General features: G+C 47.9%; 1 protein-coding gene across 7 annotated transcripts in view; it reads right to left on the reverse strand.

Moving 5' to 3' along the window:
* The window catches only part of GIT2 (GIT ArfGAP 2), an 855,235-nt gene that overhangs the window by 172,012 nt on the left and 670,272 nt on the right, over positions 1–12,951 (reverse strand). For all 7 annotated transcript variants that reach the window (XM_086943130.1, XM_086943127.1, XM_086943126.1 and 4 more), the window contains one exon: positions 6,891–6,973. In XM_086943130.1, coding sequence (XP_086799256.1) covers positions 6,891–6,973 — 83 coding nt within the window. The remainder of the gene's footprint in view (positions 1–6,890; positions 6,974–12,951) is intronic.

Genomic DNA, 12,951 nt, shown 5'->3' on the forward strand with positions numbered 1-12,951 from the left:
TTTAGCCAGATAAAATTCCAACACCCTCCTAACATCCAGGGAATGTAGGGACCTTTCCGCTGGACATGCAGGATTCTGAACAAACGTAGGCAAAGTTATTGTCTGGTTGACATGAAAATCAGAAATAACCTTTGGAAGAAATTTAGGGTGAGTATGCGTAACAACCTTAGCAGCATGAAATACAGTATAAGGTTCTTGGCAACACAACGCCTGAATATCACTCCCCCTGCGGGCCGATGTGATGGCCACGAGGAACGCCGCCTTCCATGACAGATGCTGCAACGTAGCCTTATGAATAGGTTCAAAAGGCTCCTTCATCAATCTGGACAGCACCACATTCAATTCCCATGAAGGCGAAGGAAGCCAGACAGGAGGGAATGCTTTCTTATAGCCTTCCAAAAAGTCTTTGATCACAGGGATCTGGAAGAAGGAAGTCTGAAGGGCATTTCCTGTAGGCAGTCAGCGCAGCAAGATGATCCGTAATGGATTGGACATTAAGGCCCGACTGCGCCAGGTGTAGAAGATACGGAAGGATGACCTCTTCCTTACACGTCGTCAGGTCATTGTCCTTGGACTTGCACCAGATGCAAAAACCTCTTCTACTTGTAAGCATAAGAAGTCCTAGTGGAAGGATGCTTAGTCTCCTTCAGTATGTCCATACAAATTTCTGGTAGATTCAAATGGCCATATTACACTATCTCAGGAGCCATGCAGCCAAACTCAAAGACGCGAGGTTGGGGTGCAACATATGCCCCCTGAACTTTGTGAGAAGGTCCGGCCTGCAAGGCCGCCGTATGAGAGGACGGAGAGACCAGTGAAGCAGGTCCGTGAACCACCACTGTCTGGGCCATTCCAGGGCAATCAGGATCATCAGCGCCCTGGACTGGGACAGCTTGATGAACACCGCCAGAATCAAGGGAAAGGGTGGAAAAGCGTACAGAAAGCTGTTCGACCAGTTAATCCAGAACGCATTCCCCAGCTTCCCCCCAGGCAGGACCTGGAGGCGAAGTCTCAGCATTTGCCGAAGACTTCTCCTAGTACTTCGTCGTTTATGACCCATTCGTGGTTTTCCTGAATCAGTCTGTTCAGCACGTCTGCCTGAACATTCTGCACACCTGGCAGATGGGTAGCCGTTAGAGTCAGTCCTCTGGATAAAAACCAGCGCCAGATCGCCCGCGCCTCCCGCGACAGAGTGCGCAATCTCGAACCCCCCTGCTTGTTGAGGTAATACATTGTGGTCATATTGTTCGTCTGTACAAGCAGAGCGATGGTCTGGAAGGACGGAAGAAACGCCTTCAGTGCCAAGTGAACAGCTCTGAGTTCCCGGAAAATGATGTGATACGTGAACTCCATCGGGGACCACGTTCCTTGTATCTGCAAGTCTCCGGAAAGCGCCCCCCAGCCGTGGGGAGACGCATCCGTCACAACAGTATGTGTGGAAATGTCCTTGTGAAAGGGAACCCCTCTTAGGAGATTCTACGCAGAACACTACCACTTCAGAGACTGAAGAGCACGCAGAGACAGTCTTATCTTGTCGCCCAAAGATCCTTTCCTCTAATCCCACTGATCCTCCAAGCACTCCTGCAAAGGTCTCATGAGCAGCCGTGCGTGTGGCGTGAGGAATATACAAGAGGCCATCGACCCCAGTAGAGAAGACACCGTCTTCACTGTCGTAGATGGGGGCGGTCACAAGAGCCTGAGCCTTCCTAAGGAGAGATAATCGTCTCTCCTCCGAAGGAGACACGCTTGCTGACAGCGTATTGACGGAGGCTCCCAAGTACTGTATGCCCTGGACCGGAATGGGGACAGACTTGGACATGTTGATGTGCAACCCCAGCTCGTTCAAGAGAACGCACGTCCTCTGGAAGTGTGCCTGAGCTTCCGAGAAGGAGGAGGCCTTGATCAACCAATCGTCCAGGTACGGTTAGAGAAACCACCTCGTTTTTCCTCAGGCGTGCAGCTACCACTGCCATGCACTTCAAGAATGGTCTGGGCGCAGACTTCAGCCCGACTGGCAGGACTGTGTACTGATCATGATGGGCGCCGACTTGGAATCGCAGGAACTTCCTGTGTTCGTGTGCAATGAGCACATGGGAGTATGCGTCCTGTAGAGCTATGGCACCGAGCCAATCTCCCTGTTGCAGCTGAGTATAAACCTGATGCAACGCCAGCATGCGAAATTCCACTTCTGCGAATCCACTTGTTTGCTTGTCGCAAATCCAGAATGGGCCTGAACTCGTTCTTGTCCTTCTTGCGAACCAGAAAGAACCGGGATTACAGACCTCTTCCCCTTTGAGACAGAGGTACGTCCTCTATCGCCCTTGTCCTAAACAGGATAACGGCCTCTGCTTAGAGCTCGCGCAGCTGAAACCGCGAGCCGACCGGAAGTGCTGGAGGAGGGCCGATGAACCGAAGACTGACTTAGACCCAACCGGCCTTTGTTCGCCGAGGAGCAACAAGCTCTCCCGCGTATGCGCACAATATACTTGTAAAGCATTAAATGGCGGCCAGGGACCACCGGCAAATCCTGGGAGGAAAAACGCCGCCAGAAAGGGCAGAAGGCCTCAGGCGCAAACCTACAGCCGTCCAAAAGTCTCCGATTCAGACTTCCTGCGAGCCACTCACTACTCTCATGGCAGCCCAAGGGTTGCCCAAAGAACGGGAGAGTAGAAGCACACTGCTGAGCCGCAGGCTGCAGAGACGTCAGGCGAATAAAAGTATGGCAACAGTAGGACAAAACCACAATACCTGGGGGTCGGCAGGAGAGAAAAACTCCGCTCCGACACCGATGCCTAGATCCGGAACTATCAGGCCCATTAGACCACCTCTTGTAAGGCTTCCCTCCTGTCTCTCGGCAGAGGAACCACAAATCGGTGAAGAAAACACTCCCACAGAGGGATCTCACAACAACGGTCCAACAACAGCGGGCCACAGCACGAGGTCTACATGCCGCCACCCCTGCGACCAAGTCAGGAGCACGGTCGGAGCCAGAACCTCCTGTCAGGCGGTAGTGGACGAAAGGTAAGTCCCGCCAACCAGTAAAGAGTCGGAGAGAGACTCCCCGTACTCATGGAAGACGCATCCCTGGCATCAAGGCACAGAGGGTCGCAGACTGAGGGACCAAAGGCCCCTGGGGTGGTTGGCGGAAGAGGGAACCGAGAGGATTCTGAAACATCCCCGGTGGTCTCACCAGTAGTGGTTGAGCAGGAGGCGACCTAGCAGACGTGCAGGAATGCAAGGACTCAAAACTAAGCAAAAGGACCAACGTCCCTCGCTTACACGTGGTGAGTAACCACAAACTCCCCATCAGAAGGGTTCCTAGACGCTGATCAACTGCTCTGCGTCGTGAGTGGAAGGTGCCGGGAACACAAAGTCCCCTCCCACGAAGGGAGGCTCACCAAGGAGCGAGGCCTGGAACAAGACCCAGGCGTCAAGAGCCGGCAGTACTCTGCGGCTGTAACCCATGATGTCGACCTCACTACGACGTCACCATCACTAAGACAGTGACTGTCTCTACGACAACCAACACTCAGACGTCAAAACGTCACTACGGTGTCAAACACGGAGACGCTGAGCCATCCCTAACGGTGACGTCCGGACACAACGGAAGAGAGCAGAGCCCAAGCGACCAATGCCCCAAAAGGAGCATCACTGCTCCATGACGTCGAGCCTCACCGCTCCAAGACGTCGAGCCTCACCGCTCCAAGACGTCGAGCATCCCCGCTCCAAGACGTCGAGCATCCCCGCTCCAAGACGTCGAGCATCCCCGCTCCAAGACGTCGAGCATCCCCGCTCCAAGACGTCGAGCATCCCCGCTCCAAGACGTCGAGCATCCCCGCTCCAAGACGTCGAGCATCCCCGCTCCAAGACGTCGAGCATCCCCGCTCCAAGACGTCGAGCCTCACCGCTCCAAGACGTCGAGCCTCACCGCTCCAAGACGTCGAGCCTCACCGCTCCAAGACGTCGAGCCTCACCGCTCCAAGACGTCGAGCCTCACCGCTCCAAGACGTCGAGCCTCACCGCTCCAAGACGTCGAGCCTCACCGCTCCAAGACGTCGAGCCTCACCGCTCCAAGACGTCGAGCCTCACCGCTCCAAGACGTCGAGCCTCACCGCTCCAAGACGTCGAGCCTCACCGCTCCAAGACGTCGAGCCTCACCGCTCCAAGACGTCGAGCCTCACCGCTCCAAGACGTCGAGCCTCACCGCTCCAAGACGTCGAGCCTCACCGCTCCAAGACGTCGAGCCTCACCGCTCCAAGACGTCGAGCCTCACCGCTCCAAGACGTCGAGCCTCACCGCTCCAAGACGTCGAGCCTCACCGCTCCAAGACGTCGAGCCTCACCGCTCCAAGACGTCGAGCCTCACCGCTCCAAGACGTCGAGCCTCACCGCTCCAAGACGTCGAGCCTCACCGCTCCAAGACGTCGAGCCTCACCGCTCCAAGACGTCGAGGCACTCCATGGCGTCGACGTCGAGGCACTCCATGGCGTCGACGTCGAGGCACTCCATGGCGTCGACGTCGAGGCACTCCATGGCGTCGACGTCGAGGCACTCCATGGCGTCGACGTCGAGGCACTCCATGGCGTCGACGTCGAGGCACTCCATGGCGTCGACGTCGAGGCACTCCATGGCGTCGACGTCGAGGCACTCCATGGCGTCGAGGCACTCCATGGCGTCGAGGCACTCCATGGCGTCGAGGCACTCCATGACGTCGAGGCACTCCATGACGTCGAGGCACTCCATGACGTCGAGGCACTCCATGACGTCGAGGCACTCCATGACGTCGAGGCACTCCATGACGTCGAGGCACTCCATGACGTCGAGGCACTCCATGACGTCGAGGCACTCCATGACGTCGAGGCACTCCATGACGTCGAGGCACTCCATGACGTCGAGGCACTCCATGACGTCGAGGCACTCCATGACGTCGAGGCACTCCATGACGTCGAGGCACTCCATGACGTCGAGGCACTCCATGACGTCGAGGCACTCCATGACGTCGAGGCACTCCATGACGTCGAGGCACTCCATGACGTCGAGGCACTCCATGACGTCGAGGCACTCCATGACGTCGAGGCACTCCATGACGTCGAGGCACTCCATGACGTCGAGGCACTCCATGACGTCGACGTCGAGGCACTCCATGACGTCGACGTCGAGGCACTCCATGACGTCGACGTCGTTCCAGGACGTCGACGTCGAGGCACTCCACGACGGCCCCAACGCCGACTGGAACCGCGTCATAGCTCAGACGTGCCCTTACTGGGGATAACCCCAGAGATTACAGCATGGGACTCGGTAGAGGACCTACCCTCACCTCACCCAGAGGCTGAAGATGCCTTCAAACTCCTCTGTTTGAAACCTGGGAGCCGAAGCCCCCTAGAAAAGAAGGTTCAGAGAAGACAGGTGTCCAAAGACACAGGCAAGCACCGAGTACAAACCCTGTGAGCTTCAGCTTTGGCCTTCAGTTCAGCTGCAGACAAAGCCCATGTCAGACTAGAAATAATCTAAAGACAAGAAGACTGCAGAAATTCTGCCAAAGAAACACAGCAGAATGCAGATAAAGGCCAAAGACGTCGAGTGAAGCTACAAAAATCCAAAAATATCACAAAAATAGTATAGAAAAAGCTCAGAAAAGAAGAGCTAATGCTCCAGGGTCCTGCTAGCAGGAGCCGTAAAAAAGAACTGAAGGTGAAAGGGACCTGCACTGCATTCTGGGATACTGTGAGGCTTCTGGAAAGTTCTCTTAAAGGCACAGTATCCTGTTTTGCGCAACATAATGGCAGCCTATGGGTCTTGTCTGTCCACTCCTTCCTCTCTATCATTCCAGAGGGTTTTGCTGTTAAAGGCAAGGTTTTCTCTGTGGAAAACCCTGGACAGTCTGTGCTGTTGTGGTTTTTTGGTGGAATTTCTAGTTGAAGTATTGGACAGTGTAGCCTGTGGATATAGGCTGCATTATCTGTCTTTAAATTCTCTCTTAAGTGTCTATGCAGGTCTGCATGTTTTGACAGCTTGAGAGATTATTTTTGATTGCTCCGGGGTCCGCGCACATGGGCGGGACTATTCACTAGATTATGACTATACACAGAGATCCCCTACTACAGAAATATATAAATATAAATATAATCTCATTCACAGCAGTAGGATGGAAGTAAACTCTGTGGACATTCTGCCATTTGCCACAACTCGAAATCTGCCTTTTTTGATTATGCAGTAAAATTAATGCTTTCATTCTATTGAATACTGAAGCATTTGAAGTTATTCACTTCCATTCTTGTTGCACCCGAAAAATGCTTACTGATGGATGCAGGGCTGTTAATCAAGGCTCAGGAAGCAACTCTGGATATTAAATTCAAAACACATTTTAGACATCCATTGTACTTCTGCTTGATAAAGGAACTCGGAGGCGTTGTCATTCTAGCTGGGATCTGTATCAATGTGCTTGACCACAATAATACAAGGATGGTACTGCAGGGTCAACTCTTCCGATTCAACATCATTGACTACAAAAGTAAGCACGGACACAGGCAAAGATGGTGCTCTAGTCTCGTTTAAACACATAATGCAAAGTATGATAAAATACGAATAGCAGCATCTCATGCTCTACTACTAATTTACTCAGGATTGTGCAGCAATTGCAATTGTAAATACGAATTCTATAAACATGAACAATTCTTTTAGAGGACATCTCCTTAGGCATTTCATGAATAAAAGGACATATATTTTCATTCTATATTTGAAACACAGTACCAAACTAGAGCAATCCATATTTCCAGCAAAAAGGTCTGCTTATAGATTTAAACTGTATGTGCTTTGCGATGTCACAAAGTAGTGGTGCATACTTTCAAAACAATTCTTTTTTGCTACATGTGCAAAATATAAAACACATACCCCGTGTCTTCTGGTTCCAAGTCGTTCATCGTGTTATCATAATCACTCTCTGGCATACTAGTCTCCTTTTCTAATTTTGATGCCTAGAGGTAAGAAAGAAAAAAAGGTACAATTATTCAAGAAAATAAATTCAAGGCGAGAAAGTCTGTAACAATTAACAGTCACACAAAGTAAAACTAAGAATAACCTGATTAAAAGAGGAAGTTAACAGTTAGAATGCCATCAAACAAAATGGCGTTTCTTCCCAATAGTAATTCCTAGATTGCTACTCTATTACCATCTAGTGACAAATTTGCATCTTTCGAGGCAGGGTCGAAACCTGCAAATTAGCAACCAAAAGAGCATAAGGGGTGTATGTGTAAATGTGTGTATACTTGTAAAGCGCACTGCCGCCCCATCTCAGGGCATCCTGGCGCTGTATACTGCTATGGAACCCTTCCTGGCTTTCCCTGTGAGATGCCCCCTCCTGGGCACCCCCAAGGTGAAGCCAGGCATCCCAGCGCTGTTGGGGCCGTTGTGGAGATTAAGCAAGCTATTGCCCAGAGTTGCAGAGTGGGACCCATGATTAGAGTAGGCACCGAGACGAGAATTATCGAGTCCGCGGACATTGAGCCCAAGACCCTGCCGCGTCGGGAATTGATCCTTGATCCCGGGCCTGACCTCTGCTTCAGAGTCTGCTGCTTCTAAACCAGTGAGCCACACTTCTGTATAGCATGTTCATCCTACTTGTATATACAACCTTTATCTTTAATATTAACTATACACCGCACCCTCTTGCCACAAAAGGAAATGTACAATTGGGAGGTGTTGCTGAGGTGAGAACAGAGGATGAATCCTGGGATAGTATGAGTAGGATGGAAAGCTCGACTCAATCTGGTGTCCAGTAATGACCCAATGAACAGGACGCCCTCCGAGAGCATCAAGTGATGCTTTGTGATCAAAAAGCCCAAGATGAACAACAGTTAAGTTGTCGCCTGCAACTGGCAAGACACCATCTCAGGAAAACTGGTTGTGATGAGCCAGTCATCCAGGTAAGGGAATATTGGGATTCCAGCCCATCTGAGATGCACTGCAACCACTGTCATCACCTTTGTGGAGACTCTAGGAGGGTAAGTGAGAACAAATAGGAGTGCAAACTGGTAGTGCTTGGCTCAGACCATGAAGTGGATATACTTCCTGTGTGACTGCACGATAGGGATGTGGGAGTAGGCATCCTGCAGGTCAACAGGCATCTTTCAGTCTTCCTTCTTCCCCCGCAAGCAGAACCTGAGCAAAGGACAGCATTTTTAACTTTTTCTTTTGAGGAACCAGTTCAAAACCTTGATATCTAGGGTCGGATGCAGCTTGACATCCTTTTTTGGGATCAGAAAGTACTGAAAGTAGCATCCCTTACCCTGTTCCAGCTCTGAAACCAACTCCACTGCTTCATTTATGAGTAAGGATTCGACTTACTGTACAAAGAAGGGCAGCTCTTCTGGGAGTGTATCTTGCCGGGGAGGTGTTTATTGATAGGGGAGGGCATACTCCCTTTTCACAACTTGCAAGACCCAAAGGTCTGAAGTAATGGCCTTCCATGCTTGTGGAAAGGATACCCAGTACTTGTGAGAAGAGGAGGGAGCTGAGGGAAGAAGAAGTAGGGCTTTTGTCTACCTTTACCTTGCCCTCTACAATGTTTGTAGAGAGGGCTTGCCCGTTGTAGCTATAGCTTGGCATGTTGCTGATGGCCTCGAAAGAAAAAGACTGCTGAAGCTTTGAAACATCCGAAATAGTCTGTACTCTTGGTATGGGTCTGAAGATGAAGGCACTTGATATATATATATATATATATATATATATATATATTATATATATATATATATATATATATTATATATATATATATATATATATAGATATATATATTTGAATCTCTCTAATGTGGAGTCTGCTTTAGCACCAAAAAGAGAAGACCCGTCACATGTAAAACCCATCATCGTGATTTATACACTCTGCGAAAAATCTGAGTTCATCCACTCTGGGGTTCAAGGAACCTGCAAGGTAGTGTTTCACCAGAAAAATGCCATGGCGGTCTGGCCGAGTCCAGAGATGTAGAGCTTTCTGGCTCAGGGTCAACAACCCCACCCTGCTTGTTGCAGTTGTCCATGAGCACTAGTTTCACTTTGAGGAAGGGCAGAGAAGCGTTTAACGCCAAGCAGATGGCTCTAAGCTCCAGAAGGTTGATATGGAGCTGACCTACACCTCTCCCAGATGGCTTTCCCAATCCAGAAACATCACTCGCGACTATGTGCTGTGTGTGGGGAAGAGAGAGGAGTTCCAGCTGACCCAATCGTGGTCCTGCAGCCATCACTTCAGATCATTTAGAGTTTAATCAGAACCCTGGCCAGATCTAAAAGATTCCACTGAGACCTCACATCCTGAAACATAGCCCCATACACCATCTGGCATGCTTGATCAGCAGAATTCCATTGATCCCAGCATCCTCCAGGTCATCTACACCTAGATCCAGGTCAGAGTTTGAAACACTTGGATCATAGTCCTTGACTCTCCACTTCAAGGGATAGACACAAAACTGCACTTATCCAGAATGGCTCCAATGTAGGGGAGCACCTGTGAAGGTGTGAGGTGTGACTTCAGCATGCTGACAGTGAAGCTCAAGGATGTCAAGAGGTTTGCCGTAGTCTGGAGATGGGTGACGATTGCCTAAAGACAATAAGCCTTCAACAGCCAGTTGTTGAGGTGAGGGAAGAAAGCAACCACCACCTACAAAGATATGCTGCTACCACCTTCATCATTTTCGTGAACACCTGAGGGGTGCTGGTAAGGTCAAAAGGGAGCCCAGCAAGTAAGGTAACACCTGTGGGACTTCAGGACGGGAATGTGTCAATAAGCATCTAGCAGGTCCAGCGCTACCATCTAGTCTCCAGGGCATACAAGACATGGGCCAGAGTGAGCATCCTGAAAATGTCTTTTAACAGGAAGACATTGGGGGAGTCATGATCTAATATGGAATGGAGGCTCAGCAACCCCAACATACTTCTGGTGCAGAGGCCCTCTCTATAGCTCATTTGGCCAAATTATCCTCCACGTCCTCTTGTAAGAGAGCCAATGGCCTTCCGTCAGCCGTTTGGAGGATGGTGAAAGATATGGCAGGGTTTTGGTAAATGGAAAGATATAACCGTAATGAACAATTTGCAAGAACCACTTGTCCAAAGTTGACATTTTTTTAGGTTATGCATGAAGATGCAAATCATTTTAACTGCATAGAGAAGTTTTTTGTCTTCATTTACAATTGTTTGTGTAGAAAGTACTACAGTGGATTACACTACATATAGTGATGTGAAAAAGTTACACCCCTCACAAATCTATGGTGTATTTTTTTTTAAAAAACTAAAAATCGCTCTAACCCATCTAACAATTAGGTTAACATATATATATTTTGCTTCTACAATAATGTTAGAAATATTTGGAAAATATTCCTAGATCTAAGGACTGCTTTTAATGTTCTCAAACATTCTTTTCAACATTGGTGACATAATGCATCCTTCTTACTGTTGTGCAACATGGGAAAAGCATTAGATTACATTTCCAACAAGTACATTTGACAACTTTTAGGAGACACCAACTGTGATTTGAATATTCAGAGTCTGTGGTTTAACTGATTAATATTGGTTTGACATTAATTTAGTCCTTACCAAGTAATAACAGAAGATACATCTAACCTGCTTAACTAACTCGTTATCTACCTTCGGTAACGCCTTATCTTGTAGAGACTCAGCCGCACATTCCATAACTTATAATATCCCCAGGCATCGAACTGGATCTGTAAGATTTGTGAGCAGTTACCCCATGCACCAGTAGGTTGCATAGTTCAGGTCTGTGTCAGCAGCATCATCTGTGCCAGAAGGGACATAGGTGGTACCTATACAGTCACCATCTTGGAAGTTCCCTGTTTCACCGCTGGCTTCGCTCTGGAGTATGGGACTCTTCTAGGCTCATGGGGCCCGAAGGCCCTCCAGAGGGTCTGGGCCACCCAAGGATGAGGGGCATTACCTTATAACATTCCTTTAGATGGATGGTGGTCTTTCCAACCAAATCAGGGGAAGAATGGAGCAGACCAAATTCATGCCCATACGACTCGGGGGACCTGGAGAGCAGAAGCTCTCTTATTTCGTTGGATGACTGACAGACGCGATGAAATCGAAGAGCATTTGGACTACTTCAACTTTTTGTGTTTGTGGGACTTACCCAAACTCCTAGATGACTGAGTCAAGTCAAGTCAAAAACATCTTTATTCGAATCATAGAATCGTAAAAAGAAAAAGCAAAATCATACAGTGTTTAGATACTTCAAGTTCATATAATATGTTCACAAATATATATTGCCAGTTTATAAAACATTACATTTGTGCAAATACGCAGATCCAGAATGAATGCGATAGAAACAGTACAGGAAGGTACACAGTCATGGAGTTCTATGTACAAGAAAAGTCGTTCAATCTTCCACTTCCTTCGAGTCCATTATAGTAATATTCACAATTAAGGGTTACCGATTCGTACAACATAGCATTTGTGCAAATACGCAGTTCTAGTCTAAAGTGCGATCGCAGTTAAAATATAAAATATAAAGTGCAATTAGGTATATAAAGTGCAATCCTTTGTTATCGTAATAGTTTTCCCCAGAAATACTGAGCATGCATTTCATAATAAAATATTAAATACTATATACACTAAAAATGGTCAACTACGTGACAAAAAGAATACATGCTTACTATTCTTAAGTCCACTATTACAACATCCTGGTTAAAATTTCAAACCCTTCTTCATTCTTATATAGTTAGCAGCCAATAAGAATCTCGAAACTCCAAAAAGAACAAGCCGAGTGTTGTCGGATTTTAAAATACGTAACATGTCCATATATCTTCTCACACCCATTTTCCTTCCCAACGGTGCAATCAATTTCTGTCTGGCTTTCATGTAGATAGGGCAAAATAAAAGGACATGTGCTATATTTTCCTTCATAGGCAGCTGGCACATTACACACTATCTTCCTCCCCATTGCGGGGCTTTCCCCACTTGGCTGTAAATGACATAACACAGAGTTCCGTAACTAAATTTTAAATACAGTATTTTTGCAAGTTGAGGTTCTATTTGATCAAGGAAAATCTCAAAGCGAGGGGTGGGTTCAACCATCAGGTAATCATTCGTGAGTGAGCCAGTGCTACTATTCTGAAAAACTATTTGTACAACCTGGCTCCAGTAAATCCTCTTAAATTTCTTTTTTGAATCCAAGTTAAATGTATCTGGGTGATGCCAAAACTCACTAAGCTCCAAGTCCAGTAGCCGTCTACGAATGTTAATCAACCATGGGAAGGTTACATGGGTATTTAGTGCAATGAGTTCTTTTAGTGCCTGCCTGAAAATAGAAAGTTCATCAGTGGCCCATAACCTAATCCATAATAACAAGGTCATCAAAACTGCCCTATCTGCGTTTTAGCCCCAGGTCATACATATATGGAATCACTGGGGTACTTTGGGACAAAGGGATTATTGCTCTTAGAACCCTATTTTCTCCCATAGTTATAGTGGAGGTTTGCTCCCCACCCCAAGCTCAGAACCATAGAGGGCGGCAGTTTGAGCCTTCGATTTATATACCTCTAATGCCGGAGTAATAGATTTAGTATGAGTAGCATGGAGTTATTTCAGGATGGGTACCGAGTTTTGCTTCAAAATCGTCCCTGATTTTCTAATATAGGGGCACCATGAAAGCTTGGAATCTAGGGTCACTCCTTAATAAACAAAATTGTGAACCCTCTCTATTACTGCACCATTTAGTGTAATATTTTTAAAACTTTTGTGGGGCCTGATACACATGTATTTGGTTTTTAGGGGGTTTATTTCCAGTCCCTTTTCTGTACAGTACTCATCAAGCTTATTAACCACATCGCTGCTGTGGTTATTTTTCCCCTGTGCTGGAAATTGCCATTTTGCTGGTGTCATGACGAGCTCAGCTCGTCATCAGCACAGCTCCACTGTGCCTCATGACGAGCTGAGCTCGTCATGAG

Source organism: Lissotriton vulgaris, chromosome 11, assembly GCF_964263255.1.
Source record: "Lissotriton vulgaris chromosome 11, aLisVul1.2, whole genome shotgun sequence".
Classification (NCBI taxonomy): domain Eukaryota; kingdom Metazoa; phylum Chordata; class Amphibia; order Caudata; family Salamandridae; genus Lissotriton; species Lissotriton vulgaris.